Source organism: Callospermophilus lateralis, chromosome X, assembly GCF_048772815.1.
Source record: "Callospermophilus lateralis isolate mCalLat2 chromosome X, mCalLat2.hap1, whole genome shotgun sequence".
NCBI lineage: Eukaryota > Metazoa > Chordata > Mammalia > Rodentia > Sciuridae > Callospermophilus > Callospermophilus lateralis.
This window is the reverse complement of record NC_135325.1, coordinates 86,829,905-86,856,237: the sequence shown is the minus strand read 5'-3', so window position 1 is coordinate 86,856,237 and position 26,333 is coordinate 86,829,905. Positions and strand designations below refer to the sequence as shown.

The 26,333-nt window shown below is 41.9% G+C and overlaps 1 protein-coding gene across 1 annotated transcript in view; it reads left to right on the top strand.

Moving 5' to 3' along the window:
• The window catches only part of Col4a6 (collagen type IV alpha 6 chain), a 66,949-nt gene that overhangs the window by 19,807 nt on the left and 20,809 nt on the right, over window positions 1-26,333 (top strand). The window contains exons 12-27 of the mRNA XM_077106478.1: window positions 6,371-6,430; window positions 7,473-7,517; window positions 7,995-8,048; window positions 8,827-8,890; window positions 10,244-10,351; window positions 11,268-11,408; window positions 12,423-12,527; window positions 14,139-14,299; window positions 14,764-14,943; window positions 15,491-15,674; window positions 19,115-19,168; window positions 22,161-22,232; window positions 22,534-22,641; window positions 23,677-23,898; window positions 24,276-24,437; window positions 26,013-26,183. Coding sequence (XP_076962593.1) covers window positions 6,371-6,430; window positions 7,473-7,517; window positions 7,995-8,048; window positions 8,827-8,890; window positions 10,244-10,351; window positions 11,268-11,408; window positions 12,423-12,527; window positions 14,139-14,299; window positions 14,764-14,943; window positions 15,491-15,674; window positions 19,115-19,168; window positions 22,161-22,232; window positions 22,534-22,641; window positions 23,677-23,898; window positions 24,276-24,437; window positions 26,013-26,183 — 1,891 coding nt within the window. The remainder of the gene's footprint in view (window positions 1-6,370; window positions 6,431-7,472; window positions 7,518-7,994; window positions 8,049-8,826; window positions 8,891-10,243; window positions 10,352-11,267; window positions 11,409-12,422; window positions 12,528-14,138; window positions 14,300-14,763; window positions 14,944-15,490; window positions 15,675-19,114; window positions 19,169-22,160; window positions 22,233-22,533; window positions 22,642-23,676; window positions 23,899-24,275; window positions 24,438-26,012; window positions 26,184-26,333) is intronic.

Genomic DNA, 26,333 nt, shown 5'->3' with positions numbered 1-26,333 from the left:
AAGAATTAAATGAGATAATATGCAATAAAAAGGCTTTGTGCATACTGGGAACTTATAAAATGTTTAGTAAATGGTAAGTCTTCTTAGTATTCCTATCTTTACTTTTGTATTTGCCTTTCTAGCTTAGATTCTATTACTCAGCAAATACTTTGTGGGGGCTCCTTTATGGCAGGCATTCTACTGAACTCAGGGGCTGTTTTAGTCAACTATTTTGCTTTTTGTGACCAAAATACATGAGAAGAACAAGTTTACAGAAGGAAGAGTTTATTTGGGACTCATGGTTTCCAAGTTCTCGGTATATAAACAGCCAACTCCATTGTTTTGGGCCCAAGGTGAGACAGAACATTACAGTGGAAGGGCATGGAGGAGGGGAGAAACTTGGGCCATATCTATCAAGAAGGAGAGAGAGAGAGAGAGAGAGAGAGAGAGAGAATACTCTATTAAACAAGGACAAAATATAAACCCTGAAGGCATGCCCATAGTAACCTGCCTGTTCCAGCCACAATCTACCTGATTACAGTTGCCATCCAGTTAATCCTTTCCAGTAAGGCTGTCACAACTCAATCATTTCATCTGTAAACTCTCTTATGTTGTTTGTCTAATATGTTAGCTTTGGGGGGACAACTCATATCTAAACCATAAAAGAGGTTACAACAGTCATTAAGTAAATGTCTCTGTCCTTGTGATTATATTCTAATGGGAGTGACAGAGAATATGGAAAATAAACATGAGTTAAATCCATAGTAAATACAGGAGCCGGTAGTGTAGTTCAGTAGTAAAGTGCTTGCCTAGCATGTACAAGGCCCTGGATTCCATCCCTAGCACTACACACAAAAAAGAAAGTTCATATATCATCATATAAAAGATGGAAAAAGGGTAAAGTGATAGAATATGGGTGGGGAATAGAGTGGAACACTTGGGACAGAGTCCCCACAAGGGTCTCTCTCAGGAACTGATAGGTGGACAGAGACCTGTATATTATGAGATAGCAAGTCAGGAAACGACCAGGGAGTTTCAGATCAAGAGAACCATTAAGTACCAAGACCTTAAGTTGGATAAAGTTCATCACTTCGGAGAAACATCAAGGTGAGTGGGCAGGACAAAGTAAGCAAGGACAAGAAACAGAGAAGCAGGAGCCAGATCATGGCCATCTTTGCATATTCAATGTAGTTTTTAAGTTTAATGGGAAGCCATTGGAAATATCTGACTTGTATTTTTTAAAAGATCACTCTGACTGGGTGGGAGAGAGGATAGGGGATAGAACAGCAAACATAGGCTATTGCAGAAGGCAGGCAATCAATGATGGTGGCGGCTTGGACTCTGGTGGTAGCAATGGAAGTGGAAGAAGTGGATGAATTCAAAATGTAAACATGTTACATTTTTTATTATGGAACATTTGAAACATACACAAAAACAGAGGGAATACCATAATGACCCCCACGGGTACTCATCACCTGGATTCAACAGTTAGCATGGCAAATCTGAAGCAAATATCATTTCATCATAAATACCACAGTATTTCTAAAACTGAGTTAAAATGTAGTGACAATATCATCATCACTAATTAATGATCAGTAATTACTTGATATCAGCTAATAAGACAAAAATTCAAATTTATTTTATATATATATATATGTATGTATATATAATTACAGTTGCCTTGTTGGAATGAGAAAACAAATAAAACTGATATATTATATTTGGTTTATCTATCTCAAATCATAAGATGTTTTGAAGAAGCTGACAAGATTTTCATGGATTTGAGGTAGAAAATAAGAGGAAAATTAATGAATCAAAGATGACAAGTCCTGCCCCTGCTTGCTATCACAATGGGGATAGATGGCTCCACTCCTTCCCTACAGTACTTTGAAACACTTTGCCTCTCTCTGGTTGGCCAGAAAGCAAAACAAGGGAGCCAGTGACACAGGTTGCTTCCATGAGGATTCCTATTACTCTGTAGAAACAAGTGAGCATAGAGAATCATTTGTTCAGTGTCCTTGATTTTAATCAGTTGTGCAGCTAATGAATCAGAAAGCAACAGAAACCTGCTGTCAGATACAAACACCTAGTCCTTACACCCAGCTCCAGCTTTGGTTCTTTGGCAAGTTGCTAAACCTCTGTCTGTATATTTGTAATATGGCTGTGGTCATATTTACTCTTTTGGGGTCCTGCTCACAATGTATGTGAAGTTTCTTTACAAAATACAAAGCTGTGCTTTCCAATAATATAACCAGTGGCCACATATGGTTACTGAGGTCCTGAAATATAACTGATCTGAAATTTTGTATGAAAAACATAGCCTAAAATATCTCTGAAACAAGTTTTACTTCAATGTGAAAATGATAATATTTACTGTATATTTAGGTAAATAAGATACATTGTGAAACGAATCTCTATTTTACTTTTTAATCTGGATACTAGAAAATTGAAAATATAATAGCTCATATTATATTTCTGTTGAAGAGCTCTTTGCAAGTAGGTTTGGGCCTTTTTAAAAATTGGTATTTTAGTTGTAGATAGACACACAATATCTTTATTTTATTTGTCTTTTTATGTGGTGCTGAGTATCGAACCCAGTCCCTCATGTGTGCAAGGCAATCGCTCTACCACTGAGCTACAGCCCCAGCCCTTGCACATTTCTTTGTAGAGCATTTCACATAGATTCTGACTAGCCATCTTGCACCCTGTGAAGTAAGCAAGGTGAGATAAGCCTGGGATAAGCCTGGCTTATGCCTCATACTGACAAGGAAACCATGGCTTGAACAGATGAAGATTCTTGTCCAGATTTGCAAAGCTAGTTATTAGCAGAGTTGAGATTGACATTCATTTTTTTAATTGATTTTAAAAAAATACAGCGAAATGCATTACAATTCTTATTACACATATATACCACAATTTTTCATACCTCTGTTTGTATATAAAGTATGTTGACACCCAATTCGTGTCTTCATATATGTGCTTTGGATAATGATGTCTATCACATTCGAATTCTAGCCAGTTTAGGTTTTTTTTTTCCCCATACCATACTGCCCCCTACTGTCCAGTTTGTTCTATTCACCGAGGTGATGGTGTTTGTCTCTTAATCACATAGAAAGGATTTTATGATCTCTGGTGCTATAGGATTCACTGGTTCACGGTCACGCCTTTTCTTCAGTTGGAGCTCAGAGGATTTCTTCTGTTGCAATTTCAATCTTTTCCCTTTTGTCCTATAAAATAAAAAGAAACTGACTGACCACAATGTGCAGTTATAAATTGCAACACCATTTCAAGCTCAGTATTTCTGGTGAGGGCTGAAAAGTGTGGGTATTTCACAGTGGGGCTGAAAAGTGGAAACGGTCAGTTGCAAAGAAATCAAAGCTGGAAAATATATCCTTTTACATAGAACAGCATAATTTCATAGGGTGGAAACAGAAATCAGAGTTCTGAGCCCACTTCAGCACAGATTCAATGTTACTGTGGCCAAATCATGTAACTGCTTTGTTCCTAATATCTCTATCTGCTTAATGGGAATGTTCCTAAGTACCTTTGGCAGAAAAGCTATGAGGAGAAAGGTGGTAACATTTGGGGCATTATGGGATTTTCAGGGGAAACACACTTCTCAAATCCAAAGACCTCTCATCAGCTTTCAGTTATCTATGCTCACTGCAAAACAAGGCATTGCTGAGGATGCAAATCTCTAGGGAATCTAAGATGTTCCCTTTAGCCATTTGTTTCCTTTCCATCTGAGCCCAAACTTTTGCAGGAGACAAGGTACCCAATCTAACAGATTTAGACCTCCTTTTCTTTAGCTTGCCCCCACCTCCAGTGACCAAATAGCCCTGATTTTTCTGTCTCAGTTCTAGCTTCCTATACCCCATCCCCAGCAGCACACTCACACTTGTAGGGTACAGTTTCTCCTATGGAGGTTATCAGAGAGAATTGTATACCCATGTGCCCTCTGTCCAAGGGGCCAGCAACCAGAAGGCAAACTGGAAGAGGTGAGGGGAGGCAGAAGAGAAGAAACTGTCACATCCTGAAGTAACTATTGAGTGAATCTGAGGTAACTAATGGGTAGGTGGGCTTTTCTTTCAATTGAGTCTCCCTGGAACTTAAAATCATCAGGAGCCCAGGGCGCAGGAGAGCAGGAAAGAGTTAAGCTAGTGCTCTAGTGAGGCTCTCCAGGTCACGGGGGAGTAGGAATGTGGGAGCAGCCATTGCAGGACCACTTTCAACAAGAGCTGGCTGTGATGGGCCAGGTCCCGGGACAACTTGCTAGAATAGCTTGTTCAGCAGGGTCCCTGTTCAGTGCCTCCCTGTGCTGAGAGACAAGCTGAGACTACAGCAGTGTCTTGCCAAGCCATTTATCTTTTAATGGCTCAATTCCACATGCACACATTTCTTTATTTTTTCCTTCTTATATTTTTCATGTATTTATTTTTGTTCACATTGTAACGCTAGTTCTTAGACTCTCTCTTTGAGAAAGCAAGAATCTTGAGGCTTTCTCTGCTTTCTAAAGAAGGAGTACAAAGTCCCCTTATATTTATAACTGAGCAAGATAAGTGGGGGGCATGAGATAGTTCTGGGCATTCTATTCTTCACTGCTTGCCCCTTCTCTTGGTCATTATTCCATTCAATTCAACAACTTTTTAAACCAATTTAAAACAAGTTTATTCATTAACCAAGTCTTCAATTCAGCAATCATTTACTGGACTACCTTGTATGTGTTCGGGCAGCAGTAACAGTGCCTTGGAGGGAAACAGAAGAGAGTGTGACAGAGGCCTTCTGCTTACATAACTTTCATACATAGCCAATCTTAGTGCTTTAAGATTTGAGGGCAACACTGGCTATCACAGCTTTCCTGGTCAGGTCAGGGAAGACCGCTTGAAGTGTTCAAACTCAGAGGCCCTTAGACACATTCCACCAGGTGGCAGCATACAGTGGTTTCCAATTTGAAATGTTAAAAAAAAAAAAAAAAAAAAAAAAAAAAAAGAAAAGAAAAAAAAAAAACATTTCAAACACTTCAAACGAGTTTGCATTCAGTTTGACCCACAGTCCTTTAGGATTAGAAAATCTATTCAGCATAAGGACTGAGCTGTTTGACACACAACTTTAGATGTAGAAAAGAGAAAAGGCAAGTAGGAAGCAAAACCTGCTTTGAATTGGACCCTTTACAGCCACATACCCTCCCCACAATAAAAACCAACAACAATAACAAGAGGCAACCCACATTAAGGAAAAAAACAAAACCCTAAGCCTAGAAAGCCATGGGGGTATTCAGCCAGCCTTCAGTGCCCATGGGAATGCACTGAGTATGTAAGAGTAAGAAAAAGCTACAAATGGGATTGGACCCGTGCCCTCACACCAGCTGAGCCAGGTCACATTAAGTGGACAATAGGAGACGTGCCACTACAACATGTAGCATCTTTTCACAAGTTTCCATTTGAGAAAGCTTCATTGCCTCCTTTACTCTCATGATAGGCCCAACTGCTATTTGCCAAAATCTATGCTCCAAAATAGGCAATTTCAAACAATGATAACAAAATGGTCCCACTTAAGTTTTCCATTAAAGACTTTATTTAGTTTGGAAATGAACTCTTCTGTATCTTGGGGAACCAGATGTTTACCTGATACCCACAGGGTAGGAAGCTCTCTCACAATCAGTATGCTTCTTGGAGTCCTTGTTTTTTCCTAGAGAATCCCCAATTCATACCCATGGCTACTCACCCTCAACGCCTGTGAGCAGGGCAAGAAGGACTGGAGTCTATCTTAACAGTTTCATTTGCAACACTCCTAGGACCTGGCAAGAACCCTACATTCCCAGTGTGGAGCTGCAGAGTTCTGGGTAGAAATAATCCTTCCTACAGAAAAGGATGTTGCAGTCATCATGTCTCCAAAGGGGAAAATTCTTCCCTCTAGTATCAACCTACAGACCCCCAAGGATTTGCACAGTGTTCTGTGGGTCAAAGAGTCCATTTCCTAGATGGTAGAAGACAACTGATTCTCATGGAAAGGACCCAGAAATGAACGACAGGAGACCTGACTTTTTCATTGATTCTTAACCCTTCTGTGTTTTAGTTTCCTGTTCCCTGGAATCAAAGAGATTAGGTATTTTATTATTCCTGTGCTGTTAGCTCATGGTGTTATAAATATATGTAATAGTGTTTTCGGGGAAAGACATTACATCTAGAATCAAAAAGGAATGCTGAAGGAATAGTCTAAATTATGTTCAGGCCCTATGTGCTTTTCAGGCATTGGCAAGAGACTCAGCAAAATGATTAGCCTCCCTAATGGAACAGTGGAGCTGATTTGAAATTACCTCCTTCCTTTGAATGGAGCTTGGAGACCTAAGAGAAGAAGAATATCATAACCTGTGGTTTCTTTTTTCCTCTAGGAACTTGGATCTATTGGTGAAAAGGGAGAAAAGGGAATCCCTGGTTTGCCAGGACCTAGGGTATGAACCTGGAATGTTGCTTTCCCCGGTTTGTCAAGTCACCTGATCCATTTTCTTTAATGTCTGGTCCTTTATTTTATGTACTCGATAGCCACCTAAGTTTCTCTTGTTTCTCTCCCTCAGCCCCCTGATAGGTTCCTTCTCTCTACTTGGCCCTATTCCCTTGACTGAGTGTCTCTCTAGAATAAGGAATGATATACTCCCTACTCTAGGTGGCTGCTCAGCCTATTTACTATCCTTGCCCTCATGTAAATTATCTTCTGAGCTAAACAACGATATGAGTGTTGTCTTTCTTTCATTCCATTCTCTCCCAGTAGAATGTAGGTGGGAGGTAGCACAAGGATGGAAGAAAGAGGAACAAGTGCAATCTTTATAGGACAGAAATAAGCTTGGGTAATTATAGAATGTAGTAAGCTTGGAGTCAATAGTTGACAATAATAATGTCACTTTGAATGGAAAAATAACCATCAGCCTATCTGATCCTAGCTTAAGACACTTAGATCTTCAACTATAAGCAGTTGGCCAGCCTTGGTTAAATTAGTAACATTATAAAGAGAATTGTGTTTTAAGTTTGTCCACGCAGTTTTTAGGAGTTCTTTTGAGTATTTCACAATATTCACTCATTACCCTGCCATGTCTTTCTCTTTCTGTCTCTGTTGTCTTGAAAACACATAATCACCAACAAAGTATGTATTTGAGGTGGAAGACAAGAGGCTGTCCCATAATCTATTATAAAATCCTCTGACTTGGAACTAATGCAAACTAAGTATAATACCACCCAGCCCTTCTACCAAATTCCACCTACTACTTAAAATGTTTCCATTTATTTAGCTTTTAAAAATGCTCCATTTACAAATGCTATTCAGCCTGATGGATTAGTGCTTAGAAAGAAGTCATTAAGTCAGGTCTAGGAACATTCTCTTACCTGATTTTAGGAGCCACAAAATCCTGAACTCATTTGGAGAGCTTTATTATGTAAGTCTAGCAACTTTTTCCAGTGTGGGCCAATAATCTTTCTAAGGTGTGGCTATTCTCTTTACAGGGTCCTATTGGTTTAGAAGGAGTCCCAGGCCCTCCAGGGACACAGGTATTTTGGTTAATATCAGTAAAGCATTTGTGTACAAAATTCTAATCAAAAGGCCCCCTTGCTTTTCTTAATATAGCCAAATGGAGACATTGCTTAGAATGCAAATTGTCCACTTAACCTTAACAATGTAATCTTAGCCAATCTCTTTTGTTTTCACCTAAGAGCATGGATGGGTATCCAATGTCACATTTGGTGCCTTGGCACATCATTATATGGTAACACATCTTTGGCATGATATTGGGGACTAGCATGGCTAGCCTGCTTGTAGCCATAGCCTTGTGACCTTTGTACTTCCTAATATGCAAGTCGACTGTCTAGTGCCATATTGCCTTCTCTTCTTCCAGAGTCAGTTAGAAGCCACACATACCCTGAATGCCAGCCAAAATTTCTGTGCAATTTGCCCTGGCCTAATTCAAATACCAGCTCCATTTATACACTTATTCTTTGAACTTAGTGATAACTATGTTTCTGTCACAGGGCATGTTGGGGCCCCCAGGTTTTCCTGGGCTGAATGGATTTCCAGGAATTAAGGTAATGTGGTTGGGAAGTGAAAATTTAGGGTTCAGGAGGTGGAAAGGTGAAGAATTATTATAAATGCCTACATATTAAATGAAGTGTTTTTAATATTGATGTTTTAGATAGTATATTTTTCCTCCAAAAATACATACAACATACTTTGAGCACACCAAGCTGATGAGCATTCCTCAGATACTACCAACTTTTAGGTTTTATTATTATTTTAAAATTCTCTACAGACTTGTATCCCTTGTTGCCTGCACCTGGGGCAGACAGTGCCTACCACCTATCTTGGGTATTCCACTATATCTTATATTCTGGTGCCTGGGTCCCTGTTTTGGGAGAGTTAGGACTCCTTTGACTTTCTCTACCTGACATCACCCACTAGCAAAGCTAGTGACAGTATTACAGTCCCAAGCCTGCTGAGAGTAGAAAACATTTTTAAATTCTGCTCCCTCCTTAGCACCTCTTGGGTATGTCCATGTTGTCTATGCCTGTGATGTATTTCCCAGGCCCAGAAGCAGAATGACCTTAAGTAGTATTGCAAAATAAAATTGGGATTCCTTGTCCTTGACAGGTTTGCTATCGAGTGCCAGGCCACTGGCCTGCCTTGTGTCACCTTTGACTTAAATTTATTGCCCTTTGAAATTAACTCTGGACTAGTTGGCCCTTGAAATCAAGGGTCTGAGAAGGAGGAACATTTCATTTTCCTAGGTACTGGCTATGAGAACACATAGATCTTGTGTGATGAGGTCAGAGAAATATTTGTGTTTAATGTATTTAATCTTTGCAGGGTGAAAAGGGTGGCATTGGCCTGCCAGGCCCAGACATCGATGAAGGTGGTGCTGTGATCTCAGGTGCAACTCTTCATTGATTTGACGGGAGAAGAAAAGACTGGACATTAAATTCTACATCCCCCATAATTAATAATACGATTCTTTGTCAGCCACTGGATTGCTGACCCTACTAAGGGCCCTTCATGGGTCCTGAACTTGGGGAATAGAGCTGATTCCAGTCTCTTGGGCAGAGGAGACAAGCTCAGCCTCCCACTTTTGTGTTGGGTCCATCAAGAGTAGAATTTGGGGGCTGGGGCTGTAGCTCAGTAGCAGAGTGCTCACCTCGCACGTGTGAGGCCTTGTGTTGAATCCTCGGCACTACATAAAAATAAATAAAATAAAGGTATTTCATCCAACTACAACTAAAAAATAAATATTGTTTTTAAAAAAGAGTAGAATTTGGCCAGGCATGGTGGCACATGCCTGTAATCCCAGTGACTTGGGAGGCTGAGGCAGAAGGATTGCAAGTTCAAGGCCAACCTCAGCAATTTAGCAAGGCCCTGAGCAACTTAGTAAGACCCTGTGTCAAAATAAAAAATAAAAAGCACTGGGATATAGCTCAGTGGTAAATTGACCCTGGGTTCAATCCCCAGTACAAAAAAAAAAATAGAAATTGGGTCTGCCTGGGCCTGAATTTCATAAAAATGGTTTTCCTAGTGATGCTTAGGGAAGGATTGATATCCTCCCTATATGGGCTGGTTTCACCCAATACTATGGAACACTCAGGGTCTCATATAGATGATCCCATGCATGCTTGTGCTTGCCAATAACAGGATTAGGGGAGCAAGTTATTGAGAACCCTCAACAGTATGAAAGTTTGTCTTCATTTCTCCTTTTGCTAGTTACTGTTGTGTCCAACTCTTCCCTTTGCCTCTTCCAAAGATTCAGATGCCCGGTGTCTCTAGCTACTTCTTGCCTGATCAAAGGTTTCTACTATAGTGCCTCTTCCACCTGGGTCTCCAAACTTACTCCTTTCCTCTCATTCTCTCAGTTCCATGCCCTGTCTGATACTGATAGTTTACAGTGGCTTTCTGCTTCCAGGAACCCTATGTATATAACACAAATAGTGGACTTCATCTTAACCCAAATGGTAGACATTTGAGGTGTTACAGGAGATTAGTAGCAGGGGAAGAACTCTCCTACCATTTACCAGATCTTATCTTGGAAGGAAAGCCCTAGCCAGACCAATTCTGAACCCTAGTACAATACTGGCTTCCTTAGGCCTATTATCATGTGAAGCCATTAGCATCTGGGAAACCCAGAAAGGGACTTCTAGCTTCATGACAGCTCCCCATATCTTTTGTTGGGTATTTTGTGACATTGGTGGGGTTCTGCTGTGTTTGTTTACTGTTTTATTTTTTGTTGCAATGCCAGGTTATCCTGGGGACCCTGGTATACCAGGCCTCCCTGGCCTTAAAGGAGATGAAGGCATCCAGGGCCAGCGTGGCCCTTCTGGCCCCCCTGGTCTCCCAGCCTTAACAGGTAAAAAAAAAACCTAACCCAACCCTTGCACAGATCAGTCCTGTGTCCTCTCTGGTTCCTCACAGCCTTTTCTAATGACTCTGGGTCTGGGCACACACATAGCCAAGGTCAAAGGTAAGTTACACTACAGTCAGTAAGTTCTTCCTCTGCCAGCCCAATGTGGGTAAACAGCTTTCCTTTGACTTAAATGATGTACCATAGCTGGACAGACAATCCCAGACTGTCAGTGAGGTTTGCTGCAATCAGAGGCGTACCTCTGGCAGCTGGAACCTTATCGCTCTCCTGTTGAAGTGCCATTCTGGTTGATGCTTGCCAAGAGAGTCTAACAAAAGCCCAAAGTCAAATTTGTACCCAGACCCTGACTCTGGGATTAACTCAAGCACTATCTGGTCCTTGGATCCTGTGGGTATTCTCCTTGCACCAATCTTCAGAAGAGTATACTCTTGTGTCACTCTGTAGTGGCAAGCAGAGAAAGAACATGCTAAAGTCTGGGAGGGGGAACTATCACAGATATAAAACCTTAAATATTACTTATAAACTCACCAGTTCCCAATTTCCATGGAGATGGGCCTCTGTAAGGATACCTGTGCTTTTAAAGCAGAATTTTGGAGGAAGAACAGCTGGCCTCAGCCTCAAAATGGAAAAAAAAAACTTGAGAAGTCAGAGGCTAAAGACTCAGTTTTCCTCTCAAGTTTGTCACTAAGAAACTGCTCCTGACTGTGTTTCTGTCCTTTGGTTTTCAGTTTTCCAAAAGACTAGGCTCATTCATCCTCTAGGAACATTTCAACTCTGATGCAAGAGAAGGGCAAATGATTTCCCAGTTGCTTTCCTTGAATTGTTTACCATATATGTCACTGATTGGAATACCCCTGAAAAGTAGGGAGATGAGCATTTTTGTGCTGGCTTATCCTTCCAGGCATGCCAGGTGCCCTAGGACCTCAGGGATTTCCAGGCCTGAAAGGAGACCAAGGAAACCCAGGTCCTACCACAGTTGGCCTTCCTGGAAGAATTGGTTTCCCAGGCCTACCAGGCCCACCAGGCCCACCAGGCCCACCTGGTAAGTTGTTCATTTTTTTTCTATGGTCTTGAGACCTGGATCAGGTGTGATTCATACTACAGAACAGTCATGAGTTTTGAGGAAGTATCTCAGGTTAAACAGCTAAAAGAGGACACATTAACTACAGAGGGGAGCAATGAAGGCTCCATACTGTCTGAGTCAACCCTGCCTCTGCTGTTATCATCTATACCACAATGTTCTTCATCAAGGAACAAGCAAGCTAGGGCCATATTGATGGTCAAAAACACTTAATGCCTTTCAGCTTCTGTAGATTCTCTTTACAGCCTTCACTGTTCTCAGCCCTCAGCCCTCTGGCATTTCAGCTCCTGCAGAAGTATAATTGACTATTTTGAGCTTCCCCTGGTTCAGGGAGTTCAAGTGGAATGGGCTGAAAGACTAAGAAAGGAGAAACTATGCCCAGATCCTCAAGGTGGCTACTAAAAAAAGCCTATGTAGGTGGGGATGAGAGTGTAGCTTGGTGGTAGAGCATGTATTTGCCTGGCATGTATGAAGCCCTGGATTCCATCCCCAGCACCAAATGAATGAATGAATAAAAGCTTGCATAGAGTCTGTTCTTCTTAGATATTATACTTGAATATGGGATCCAGATTCTGAGAGAAAGGCTAGAAATATTCCCCAGCATGTTTCTTTGTACCCTAAGAGCTCCTAACCACTTCATCCTGCAGCTATTTTCTCTTTTGTCCCAAGGGGGCTTTTGGGGTTACATATTGGGGCTGCTGAGTTACTGAAGCCACCATGTTCATCCCTGAATACCCAATGCCTGGCACAGTGCCTGGGACATAGTAAAAATTCTGTTAAGTATTAGTGGAGTAAATTGAGCCAAAAGGATTTGTTAGCTCCTTGCCTCAGACTTGGAGGTCCCCATTTTAGATATTTTCGTCTCTGAGTGGTGAGCCTCAAGGACACAGGCCTTGGTGAGGGACTTTCTATGTCAAGTCAAGTCAGTTGAGTTCTATAAGCTGCCAATCTTTCGTGTATCTTTTTCCCCTTCAGGTTCACCATTTAAGACTGGAACCTTATATGGCCTAGAACCGGGGTTCCCTGGTCTCCGAGGAGAACGAGGTCCAAAAGGAAGCCCAGGTTTCAAAGGAGTAAAAGGTGATTTTGTCCCTTTGAGTTTCTTTGTCCCCCAAGCTTCTTAGATACAGCTTTATGGAAAATAAGCAAGACTACAGCCTTGGCAATCTGAATGGAAGTAATTTTGACTCTTGAGAGGGGCTTTGATCACAGGATTATGGGAAGTGCTATATTTAGGGCTCTAAGACCAAGACTGGCAACTGAGGTCACATAGGACACAATGGTGCAGGCTGCTTTTCATACTCCCTCCACCTGCTGAAGCTATTGCTAGCTGTCAGGGTATTAACCAGCTTAACACTTCCAGCTTGCAAGGGCAAGACTGGAAGCCACTTATCATCATCTTCAGCCTGAAGGAAAGGGCTCTGAACTGGTCAAGACCTGAGATTGAATAAACTAACTCCAGGAAAACAACCCAAGTCCCCAATGGTGCTGAAGAGCTGATCAATGAACCTAGGCTTTCACCACACTGATTCTCTCGTCTTCTTTCTGCCTTTGGGTCATTTCTCCATTCCTTCCTCTAAAGGGAAGATGCTTAAATAAATCAATTCATTATGCTTGCAACCCAGGCGTGGGTGGCAGAGGTTTAGGGATGGCTTAGGGGCTTCAGATATCTGAGACTTCCTGTTCTCTCCAGGAATTAACAGCTCTTCTCTCTTTTTCAGTGCCCTCTCAAAAAATACCACTGCCTAAGTATAGGAGCAGTGACCTGTTTCAGATTCTCAGGTCTTGACCTAGTTCAGAAATTTCAGCAATATTGATCTCTATTATTCAGACTCAAGGAAGACTATGTGAGGGCAAAGGATATTAAATTGCAAATCACTGAATTTAGGATGTTAATTCTGGCTCTTCCCTGACTCTCTACATGGCTGGTGTATTTCTCAATATTGTTCTCACTCCTAAAAGAGGAGCGATAACTAATGCTACCCCTTCTAAATTTCCATGGGCCCAAAAGATTTTCTCTAAGTCTAGAATAGTGAGAGCGACTTTCAAGCATCATTCTACATCAGAACCACTTAGGGAAAGTTTTCAAAACTATATTCTTGGGTATAGCCTTCTAAGATTGACTGATTCATACTTGGACCAAGCCCAGAAAGCTGCCTTATAAACAGGTGACTCATGTGGGAGGTCCATGGACACACTTGAGAAATACAGATTGAGTATCCCTTATTTAAAATGCTTGGGACAAGGAATGTTTCTGATTTCATATTCTTTGGATTTGGGAATATTTGCATAGACCTTATGAGTTGATATCCCTAATCCAAAATGCCAAGATTTTAAAAAAAAAAGTTTTCTATCTCAGAGCATTTAAACTCAACCTATACTAATCTGAAGAACACATTGTTTTCTCATTTTCAGGGCTTATCATTTTCTGACTCTCAGTTGGTTAAGTTTAAGTCAGTGGTCCTCAACAGTGATTGCACATTGGGCTCAGTGGATGGCTGACATTATCCCAGACTAATGGAATTTTAATTACTAGCACAGATGTACTCTGAGGGAGAGTAAGCCTAGTTCATTTAAGTCTCTTTTCTGCAGGTCTCTTGATTCTCTCCAAGTCACAAATAACCAATATCAGGTCTTCCTTCTTCTTAGATAGAGGACCCACTTATTTTATGTCATCTGTTTTTCTCCCAGGGGACTCGGGATTTTGTGCTTGTGATGGTGGTGTCCCCAATACTGGCCCACCCGGAGAACCAGGTCTGCCTGGGCCACAAGGTCTCATGGGCCTTCCAGGCCTTAAAGGAACCAGAGGAGATCCAGGCTCAGGGGGCACACAAGGCCCAGCAGGGGCTCCAGTAAGTCTTGCCAAAGTTTGGCCCTGAGGGAGAAAAGGGAGCTTTCAAGTGTCCCTCACTCCTCACCAATCACTTTCCTAAAGCACACAAAAGAAGGATATAAAACAAAGCTTTGGGGTTTTGATCCATAACACAAAGAATTCTGACTAGATGATCTCTAAAGTCCCTCTGCGCTATAACCTTCCCTCCCTCCTTCTTTCCCTTCCTCCCACAAAATTATTTACATTTGCTTAGCACCATGCTGAGCCCTGAAGATAAAACAGGAATTAAGATGAGATTTCAACTCTCAGATATTTCAAATTTTAGAAAGGACACAGAAAATGGGGCAGTTATTATTCAAGATGACAATGTAATCAAGTGTCCAGAGCAGTACCAATATGTACCCAAGAACCCCTTGGATCATATGTGCCAGAATTCTACAAAGTCTACATCTCCCCATTATTCCCTTTTGTCTGTTTTGTCAGGGATTATTTGGGCCTCCAGGTCTTGTAGGCCCCAAAGGAAAGAAGGGTGAACCAACTCTCCGTACAGGATCTGGCATGCCAGGGGAGAAAGGTAATCCTGGCCCCCAGGGGTTCCCTGGTCTAACAGGAGCCCCAGGCAAGGATGGAGTACCAGGTTTACCAGGTCTGCCAGGCCTTCGGGTAAGTTGATCATTCCTGGATAATTAACTCTGTAAATTCTCACACCTGATTTAGGGGAGATCTGATGGCCCCTGGACCAGGAAACAGGACAGAATAGAGTTTGGAGCATCTCATCCTGGCTCTGCAATGACATTTTAGGCTCTGTGCTTTTCTTCCTGTAAAATTGGAATCTTTTTCTCAGAATGATCATTGTCTCCTTTGATAAATGCTAGTAACAATTGACCAAATGTACTTGAAAATGTTTCAGCTTCTCAGTAGCTTTCTCCTTCACATAATTCAGCTGCTTTCTGTGACCTCAAGGGTTGTTATACTGCTCATTGCCTGCCCTTTCCCCACAGCAGAGAACCTTTTGAAGTATCAGATCACACAGAATTGAAAGACCATTCCCACTAACTAAACTCAGAGAAGGTTGATTAATAAACTACAGTCATGGAGAATTTTAGTGAAACATAAATCATTGGTCATATTGGTTAACTTATTCCTATGATCAGAGGACTCTCCAAGAAAGTCTCTGAGATAGACTTTCATTCTTTTTTGTGTTATCTAGGGTGATGGTGGACAGGGCTTCCCAGGTGAAAAGGGGTTCCCAGGACTTCCTGGTGAAAAAGGCCATCATGGTCCAACTGGCCCTCCAGGACTTGGGTTACCAGGACTTCCTGGACCCCGTGGGATTCCTGGAGATAAAGGAATAGATGGACTGCCAGGGCAAAAAGGCCTCCGAGGACCTCCAGGTGAGTCATGGAATCAGATGACTTTTGGACTTGAATATTCAACCCCTTTAGAGTAACTATGACTCCATGAAATGTGTCATAAGAAGAGAATAGGTTGACAATAATCACTACTTTTAATCCTCTTAAGCGTTTTTAAGTGAGAAAAGAATCATAATTGCATTGTGATAAGCTTAGAAGGCAGAATAATATGGATTTCAGCTCTATTTAGTGAGGAACAGAGCAGTCTGAAAATGTCACAGAGCTGCCTACGGATGTTATGAGCTCATAATCCCAGGGAAAGTTCAAGGAGAAGCTGGATGACCATTTACTGCAAATGTCATCAAAATAATGAGTGGGGAATTAGACAAGGTGTCCTCTAAGTTGTATGGTAATTTCATCAGCAGGGAAGATCCTTTCTTCAGTTGATGGAATCTTGGATTGTGCAGAGGCCCTAGTTGCATTTAATCTGACCCTTACTTATTATATTAATTCCCATTTATAATTTATTTTCCTACTTGGATTTTAGGCTATATAATAATGACAGTCCTGCTTATATATTATGAATGTCCTCTGTGAATATCATCTTCTTTCAATACACTCAGAACAGCTCTTCATCTGAACTTCTGTTCTGTATTCCAGAACTTTTCTGTTTCCCTTAGTGGCATCACACTTTTATTTTTACCTCTTTTTTCCCACATTTTTATTGGTGCATTATAGTTGTACATAATGGTGGGATTTATTGTTATATATTTATACATGAGCATAATAATAACAATATAATTTGGCCAGTGTCACTCCCCAGCATTTCCCTCCTTCCTTCACTTCTCCTACCCTCCGTCCCTTTCCTCTACTGATATGCCTTCAATTTTCATATGATCCTTGACCTTCTGAGTTTGGCTTATTTCATTCAACATAGTGTTCTTAAGTTCCATTCATCTTCACACTTCTTATAGTCATCAGAAGTTTGAAAAATTGAGGTTATTTCTTTTTATTCCTTTGAAATGCCTCTTATATTCTTTTTTTTTAGAGAGAGAGGGGGGAGGGGGGAGAGAGAGAGAGAATTTTTAATATTTATTTTTTTTAGTTTTCGGCGGACATAACATCTTTGTTTGTATGTGGTGCTGAGGATTGAACCCGGGCCGCACGCATGCCAGGCGAGCGCGCTACTGCTTGAGCCACATCCCCAGCCCATCTTATATTCTTCCTTTCACTTCTTGCTACTAAGTTTTTATTATCTCATGCTTAGCTCATCACATACCTCTATACTTTTTGGAATAAATAAATGGTTGGTTGCTTGGATGTTGGATGGATGAATGGATAAGTGAGTGAATGACAACTTCCTAAGTAGTTTCTCATTTCCTACCTCCAGACATCCCATTCAATTATACTATGAACACTGTTGCCAATTTAATACTTGTAAAATGCCAATGCCATCAAGTTATGTCCTAGTCCAAAGCTATGAATAGTCCCTACTGAATGAAGAATAATTTCCAAACTCCTCAGCCTGGAATTCCCAAAACATGGACACAACAAACCTTTTCAAATTTATCTCATACTCTTAGTAATAAACAATCTTCACTATACTGAACACAAATATGTTCATTTATAACTCAAATATTTTGCTTATGTTTCCTTTTTCTGGAGTGCCTTTCCTCTTTTCTCTATGTAATCACATCATATTATCTTTCAGGGTTCAACATAAGCCATACTTCTTCCATTAAGCTTCCCCTTGACTTCTACTGTATGTCATTGCTACTAAATTGTATAGCTAATCACGTATTGCTAAATTGTATATCTCTTTTAAATAGTGCTTTTACTTTGCCCAACCACACTGTAAGTCTCTGGAAACTAAGGAGGGTGAATAATATTTCTTAGCTTGTGTCTACCTGCCTAGGATAGTGAGTACAACGCTCCATAGGAGACTAACATTTAGTTGCAGAATAAATGGCCTTCCCATCCACCAAGTGGCTATTTCTTAGACCAGTTTCTTTTCTTTCCACCTTGTCACCTTGAAGAATTTTTTTAAAAGGACAGAATATCAGGTCTTGTAAATTTTTATTTATTCTAAAATCTATCTTTGTGAATTGATGTAATAAGCATTATGATAAAAACTTGATCATATATGATTCATGATTCTTAAATCCAAGTCAGTAGTCATTTCACAAATTCCTACAAAGGCTATGAGGAATGTTATCAAACAATACTATTTTGCCTTTGGAAGACCTGGTATCAGCTATGGCTTTGCTTCCAGCTCTGTTTCCCAAAACAATGTTTGTTTGTTTGTTTTTCATTTTTTTTTCTAGAAACAATCTTAATGGTAATTTTATTCTGCCAACAATGGGTCTTAAATCTAGGTCAACCCATTTTGTAGGCAACTAGATTATAAATTGAGTTATAATAATATGGTACCTATAAACTTATTCACTCTTGTGATTAGGGATGTAGCTCAGTGGTATATTCAAGGTCCTGAGTTCAATCCCCAGTACCTCAAAAAAAACCCTTATTCACCCTCAAATCTTATGGATAATAGAAATATTACAACTGTTTGAAAACAGGCTGAGTCAACAGGAGAGCCCATGGGATCATTTCTTTTTTGGGGGGTGGGTACCAGGGATTGAACTCAGGGGCACTCAACCACTGAACCACATCCCCAGCGCTATTTTGTGTTTTATTTAGAGACATGGTCTTACTCAGTTGCTTAGGGCCTTGCCATTGCTGAGGCTGGCTTTGAAATAGTGATCCCCCTGTCTTAGCCTCCCAAGCTGCTGGGATTATAGGCATGTGCCACCGTGCCTGGCACCCATGGGATCACTACTATTCCAGGATTTACTAGTTCCTGAACACAGAACATTCTCATGAATATAGTGCTATAGTCAGCTTTAGCCTGGAAGATGCCTTTTACAGAAAATGTCCTTGTCATAGTACCAAGACTTTCAAAACAATTATTTCATTTAGAGCATTGGCTTTCTCATTCTCTCTGTAATAAGCAAATATAATTCCTCAAACCTAGTTTTCTCATAATTTTAAAAACAAATAACTTGTGAGCTTCAGACATTTGCTTGCAGCCTTTTCTGTTGCTACAAAAATATTAAAATGCCATTCTTAAATTTACCCACCCCTGCCAGTGATGGCCTAGGCTAAGACAGTTGCATTGCCAAGAAAGGGAATGTAGTCATCCGAAGCCTTTCAACCTAGTAGTGTGAATTATTACAAACCCTGGGCAAGCTGACAACTGGCTGTTTCCAAAGAGACTCTGACTCCAGATGCTCATAGTAATCCATCACCCTGATTATTACTGAAGCAGCTACTGTGTGCATGATCCTGTGTGGAAGCCAGCACTCTCTACTCATTCCAAACAACAGATTTGGTTGGTGGGCATATCTGGACTGTAGGCAAGTCTTCCCTTAGGCCTCAACGAATTTCTGTCTTGCTTTAATTTCTGCTTTATTTGATTGGTCTAGGTGATTGCTGCTGCAGGGAAAAGGTTGGTAAAGGAGACTTAGACACAGAGGGAGGTGAGAGCTAGCTAAGTCTACTCAGACGCCAGTGTTGGCAAGAGACCCCTTCCTTTTTTGTTCACTTTTGTTTCTGACACTCTATGGCCTGAGTATCACACTGATGCCCCTGTTTGGGGAGGGCTGATTCTAAGGCTGAGATGCAAAGGCTGACACTGACACTGGCACTGCTTCAAGGGCTCCCTTACACATACCTCCTGGGGGGAATACAGAAATAAATGGGCATGAAGCTCCTGAGAGGAGCTGATACTTTGCGCCATGCATGTTGATGGCTTGGCTTATCTCTGACTTAAGCAACTGTATTTTCTGAACTTTAACTGGAGCCATGCCTTGCCTTCGAAAGGTGCCTTCAATCATCCATGCATTCTGATCTTTATTCATTGGACTCAGAACAAATCAAGATGTTAGAAATCTTTATAACCAGAGGTCCTTTGTATTCTAAAGATGAATTAGGGCATTTGTGTGAAAATTTGGAATAATTGGGTCATTTGTTGCACTTACAAAACAGAACAAAGGTAGGGCTGATTTCTGCTTTGTTGAGAATGTTTTGAATTTACAAATGCAGAAGACAAGATGTAAAGTAAAAACCAGCTACCAATATGATGTGAAGCCCTTACTGTCTCACCATTTAGAACCCATGCTTGCAGTATACAAGTAGTGCAGTGTATAGGACCAGCCTGGGACAAACTTATGAAGGGAAGTGTGTCCTCGATTTCCTGTAGTTTCTATATACCTTCCTTTTATCTTTATTTTTCCTGTACAGTAACAGATGCCTGTCTTCATCCCCATCTTTTAAAGGCTTTGTTTTGATCTGGCTGTCACAGGTGAAAAGAATCTATGACGCTGAGCTCATAAATTGGGGATGGATGGCTTTGTGTTTGACCCCATCCCAGAGACACTTATACCTTATCCAGTTTGTTTCTTAAGTAATACATAAAGCAATAGAGCTACAATGGTTAAGAGTTCAACACATTGGAGTCAATGGGCTATGGAGATAGTTGTGGGCAGAAGAGTCTTCTACAAGATCCCTCTAATGACACCAGCTGTGGAGGTAGTTCTTCTACTTAGTTCAGAGGACCCAGGCCTGAGCAAAGCACAGGCATAGAAGCTTCCTTTCAGTGAAGCATCTTACCACGCAGTGCTTGCTATAGAGTGTATTTCCAGAGTTGGGATATGATTCTCAGAAATAGCTCTGTCAACTCAGTATCTGACAGGATGGAGGTGGTTGTGACCACCTCCGGATCCAGCCCTAAAGACACCTTTCCACCTGTGGAAACATGACTGTAAAAGCCTGAGATCTAGAAGCAGAAAATTGCTTCCCAGGCTACAAAGTAGTGTCACTAGCTTGACTGAGGTAGAAGCCAGGGGACAGCCTTGCAGGAACTCTTCTTCTCGTTAAGTATGAGAAAAAAGAATTTTTTCAGTACTGGGAGTCACCCAAGGCCTCATGGCATGCTAGATGCAAGGCAAGCACGAGGAGATCTATTATTCATTGAGCATATGCCAGGGTGCCAGGCACTGTTCTAAGTGCTATTAGCAGTTTAATATGGTCCTCACAAAACACCATATGAGATATGTAGTTCCCATTTTACACATGAGGCTGAAGAAGTTTAGTATCTTGCCTTCATTAATAATTATTAGCAGAACTAGGATTCCAGATCAAGTCTGTCTGGTTCAGACTCAATATAACCAATATATTATATCGTTCAATTCCCAGTCTTGATTTAGAAATAAAACAAGTGGGATAAAAATGCCAAGGTTTGGGGCTGGGGCTGTATCTCAGTGGTAGAGTGCTTGCCTAGCACATGTGAGGCACTGGGCTCCATCCTCAACACCACATAAAAATAAACAAATAAAATATTGTGTCCATCTATAGCTAAAAATTTAAAAAATGCCAAGGCTTCATGTTGGAAAATAGAAGTGGACTCAGAAGAGGAATGTCAGCCAGTTCAGTAAGCAGTTTGAGTCATAGGCTCTCTCTATATATTTTTCAGAAATAGAATTTGTGATTTATTTTAAATACTGGCAATGCCATAGCAGTTCATTAGAACTATTGGTCCTGTGGTTTAAAGCAGACCTTGGGGGATTCTTTTAATGAATATGCTAGGCTAATTTTAATTAGCATAACAATTGTTTGCAAATGGCACTTGAGGGAGCCCACAAACAATTTGTTCACCAGTATTTTATTAAACCTCCCCTCTGTGATCTTATGGACTTTTTTGTTTGCATTATGAATGAGCAAAAAATAATTTGCTAGGGGAAGGTTATGCATACCAATTTTAACATCTTGAATATTGAAATTGACTGGACCTCCTCCCTGAGTATCAGTGTTGATAGTTCCACTTAAGGAGCTGCGGTAGGGGTCCTCATTTTTGTCTGTCATGACCAAGAGAGTGGTCTTTGATATTTGCCTGATACAGACTTATGGGTGCACCTGACCAAGAAAAATTAATGGGCTTCACTAGATACCAAATGAAGGGTTATCAAAAGAACCGAATGCCTTGGGCAAAGTTTTATTTCCAGAAAAGAATAGTTATGAACTTGAGGAGTCTTGACTTCAAACCTTCCAATCTAGTAATGTAGGCATAATGGACCATCAGTACTAACCCCAAAAACCCATCCTGGAGAGGCTCTATCTAAGGCAGGGTGAATAGGCAATTACCATCTGCTGCTCTTCTAGCACAGCCCACCTCTAGCAAACTTTGTTATATAACACCCACTGCATAGGTAACTGGTGGCCCACTGGACAGCAACAGTTTAATAAGTGATATCCTGGCACTTGGACACTAAGGGCATTCTCATCTATAAGCAATTTCACTCATAGTAATTCCCAAGAGGTTCCCATGGCAAGATTTTTTGTGAAAGCTTCTGTCTTCTCAGTGGAGAGAACTTGGTTGTCCCATTAAATGGAGTGGAAGTAAAAGAACCTGCTAGGGGGACATCTTCCCTGATTAAGTGGGTTCATGTAATTTATACATGTTACCATTTACAGGAATTACCTTGCCTTGTATTATTCCTGGATCATACGGTCCATCAGGATTCCCAGGAGCTCCTGGATTCCCAGGTATGGAATGAGACCAGAGAAGGTCATTGAGGACACTTTTGAGACCAGAGAAGGTCATTGAGGACACAGGTCATGAGCCAAAAGAAGCAGAGTCTAGCCCAGTAATATTTGAGGGTCAATAGTTCTCCATAAGGGCTGCCTTAGGGATTGAGGGAACAGAATGTCTGCTGGAGAGGGTAATGTGAGGAAGCGAGAATAATAGAGGCCCTCAAGGAGACTGGGATTCTTGACTGAACATCACCAATTATATCCAGGAATGTTGACTTCCCTTTCCCCTCACTACTTACATTTGGATTTTTAGGTCCTAAAGGGGCCCGTGGCCTCCCTGGGTCTGCAGGTCAGCCTGGATCTCATGGAAAAAAAGGAGAGCCTGGAAATCCAGGATTAGTTCACCTCCCTGAATTGCCAGGTAAGGAAAAGAGCTTCTCATTTGTGTATCCATTGTGTCAGTGTGTGTATTCAGATTATGGCTACCCTTGACCAACAATGGTAAGCTAGGTTTGCTCTCTGGTATGGTTGGGATGGTTTGATTTCATGCCCAGACAAGATAAACCATAGAGCCATAGGGTGTCAGCATATCAGAGCAATAAGAGCCATTTGAGATCAGTGAACAACCTCTTGACTTTCAGATGAGAAAACTGAGGCCCAGATGGAAAGGACTTGCCAAAATTACAAAAACACTGGTGACAGAGCTAGGTCTCTGCCAGGTTGTCTACTATAGCATTTTCCTGGGTCAACTCCTTAAAAGGTCAGAGAAAGAGATCTAGATCAGTCAGAGGGAAGTTGTCTCTTTCTGTCCCTTTTCTCACACCCTGTTGTTCTGACCTGAGCTTCATGGGGTTATACTGCACCAATGGTTCTCAAACTGTGTTCCCTGGGCCAGCTTCTACATCAACTGGGAACTTGTTAGTGATGCAGATTCTCATACTCTCTGAAAGACCTACTGATCAGAAACTCCAAGGGTGGAACCAACAATCTCTGTGTTACCCCAGGTGATTCTGAACTGCTGCTGCTATGGAGCTTGGGGCTCATGTTGGGCCACCTGTCCCAGAGCTTATTGGAAACTTTGGTTCTCTCCACTATCCTCTCTTCACCCAAGAAGAGGGAGATATAACAGCAGGAGTTAAACAACTCCCAAAGAGAAAGGGCTTCTACTAGGAGGCCTTGGGTGTTACCTGTGCTTTTCAGCACCTGTCAAGCCCCAGGAAGCAGGTTACTGAGCTCTGTCCATGGCCAACCTTATAAAACTAGAACTTTCTTAAGGTCACTTAGTACACAGTCCCTGCCTCTGCACAAGTCTCCCAGGAATAAAGAGACCCCTGACCTTTATTAATATGTTACCTTTGAGGGGAAAAAAAACTGTCTCGGAAATATCTACCAAAAAAAAAAAAAAAAAACACTTCTAAACATCCATGACCTTTAATTTTTGCCTCTTGACACTTAGGATTTCCTGGATCTCGTGGAGAAAAGGGCTTGCCTGGATTTCCTGGGATTCCTGGAAAAGATGGCTTACCTGGGAAGGCTGGAAGTCCAGGTTTACCAGGTTCCAAGGGAGCCCCTGGTGATATCTTTGGTGCTGAAAACGGTGTTCCAGGGGAGCAAGGCCTACAAGGATTGCCAGGGGACAGAGGATTTCTTGGAGACTCTGGCCTTCCAGGACCCAAGGGTGACTCTTTTTTCTGCTCTGATTTAACAATCTACAGAAAGCTTTACAGTAGCTTGTATACTTGCATGAATATTTACATGAATCTGGGATGATGGGTAATTAGGTGTTTAACATGAAATATCATTTTGTTCTGTCTCTCTTATCTAGAAAATTTTCCCTAAATAGACTAGGTCCATTTTCTTACCTTGGTAATTCCAGAAGTGACCATAATGACTAATCAGATTTCTTGCAAAGACTCTGGCTTTCTGCTGGGGAAGGCAACAAGGCTAGAGCTGAGAAGACAGTGGTACCTGAGGCCAAGCTCTTCTGCTGGAAGTTGGTTTGGTGATTCAGTCTCTAATATGGCTATGATTATCTGTACCCCTCCTTTTTATTAGGTTTGCATGGAAAGTCTGGCCTCCTAGGCCCCAAAGGTGAGCGGGGCATTCCTGGAACACCAGGACAAGTGGGAAAGCCAGGCCCCCCAGGGTCTGTTGGTTCATATGGCATCAAGGGCAAATCTGGAGTCCCAGGAGCACCAGGTCTTCCAGGAACTTCAGGTAGGTTCATCAGAGGAAGAACCCTAGCCTGACAGACTTAGGCTCTGGGCAATGTGATATGGTCAGAACCTAGAAAGAGACTTGAATTTCCTGAGCTCTTAAGTTTCACATCTCAAGGCTTCCTGGCAGTGCCAAGAAAAACAGATTGCTGAAATTCAACTTCCAAAATATGACAACAAATCACTTCCTGCCCCCTCCCTAATGGCCTGATGCTCCCATTTCATGCTTACCTGGCCCCCTGCCTTCCCCAGTTAGAGAAGCCACCCATGCTGTACAAGTGGGTCTAGTGCATCCTACTGCCTTTTCTGGGGCTGTGGGGAGCTCAGTTTGGGTTGAGGAGGAGCTTGAGCAAAGTATGATTGCCAAAAAGTGGCTTTCACTCAGGGTGGGGCCCTGCACCCCCTGCTTTCAACCTAATGTTTGCAACTTGTCTTTTTTGTGCACTATGTCCTTACACTGCCTCAGTGACCCTATCATCTCCCCTTTGCTCCAGCCCAGTGACTGAAGTTGAGTTATTTGCAGAGCCGTTAATATCCTTTTTATCCCCTTTGTCCTTCTGTGTTTCTGGGGTCTTCACATAGGCTGCCTAGGTGAAAAAACACAGCACACAAGCTTACAGACTAAGATCCCCACCAGGGATTTATCTGATTATACACTATAACATGGCCTTGCTTACAGGGCCAAGGATCCCTGATCTCATGCTGTGGGGTTGGCTCCCATTGAATTTCCTTCCCTTGTTGAGGAGTCTCCTTCACAGCCTCCCAATGGAATCCAGGGGCTCCTAGCTACTTGATGTTTTTCATTCCATAGAAAGCTAAGTCAGCCATTCATTTAGGTCCTTGGGGGCCCAAATACCTCTGTCGTCATTGATTTAATCCTTTGGTTTTTTAATTTCCTTGCTTTGTACCTGAACATTCCACTTTGGCAGCAGCTCAGGAGGTTAATCCCATTGACCAACTTAAAGCGTGGTGAAAGACAGCTCAGAATACCTAGGAGATCAAATGGGCCTTGTAGATTTCTACAGTACTTGGCACTAGGGGGTCTTTCAACCCTAATGCCAAGGAACTGGCTGACTTAACTGCTTGCTTGAGGGATTAAAAGGGCAGCCCTGCATCCAGGGCTCCCTGGGAGGCTGAAACAACAGCTCAGCTTTAACCTCTACCTCACCGATTGGCTTAGGAAACAGCAATTGTGGAGCAATTCAGGCTGGAAGTACCCGGGAAACTGGAGCCCAGTTGCCACCCTGACTTCCCAGAGCTCCATTCAGAAGCTAAAGCATGAGCCACATTCATAAAGGGAAAAGTTTAAATCACAAGGAGGTTTTCCCCCTGCCAGCTATTGTGCCATGTTGGAAGTAATAGCCATTTGGCATGGCACTCTGGGTGGTAGATAGTAATGCTCCAGCCAACTAAGAACTCTAACTGCCTGTTAGCAGCTTGCATATGTCATTGTTAAAGGGCCATTTACAAAACCCAACAAGCCAACCAACCAGAAGCTATGGGAATGGGCAGTGGCCCAGATCTGGCCAGAGCCTTGCTTAACAGCTGTCCTGTGTTCTCTCTTGTGCTGATTCAGGACATCCTGGAAAGAAAGGTCAAAAAGGCGAGAAAGGTTACCCTGGATCAACTAGAAAAAGAGGTTTACCTGGGATAAAAGGCCTTCCTGGATCTCCGGGGCTAACTGGCTTCTTGGGGAGCCCAGGTTTGCCAGGAGTCACTGGATTGCCAGGCCTCCCAGGCCCAAAGGGTAAGTGAAGTGATCAAGAAGGCCAGTGAAGTGACCAGTGACTACTAGTGAGTACCAGCTGCCCAGCTTTGCCCCTTCTCTCTGCCCAGGAATGGGGAACAACAGAAAGGGAGGTGGGAAGGGCTTCTGGTGAAGATAGTTGGACAAGCC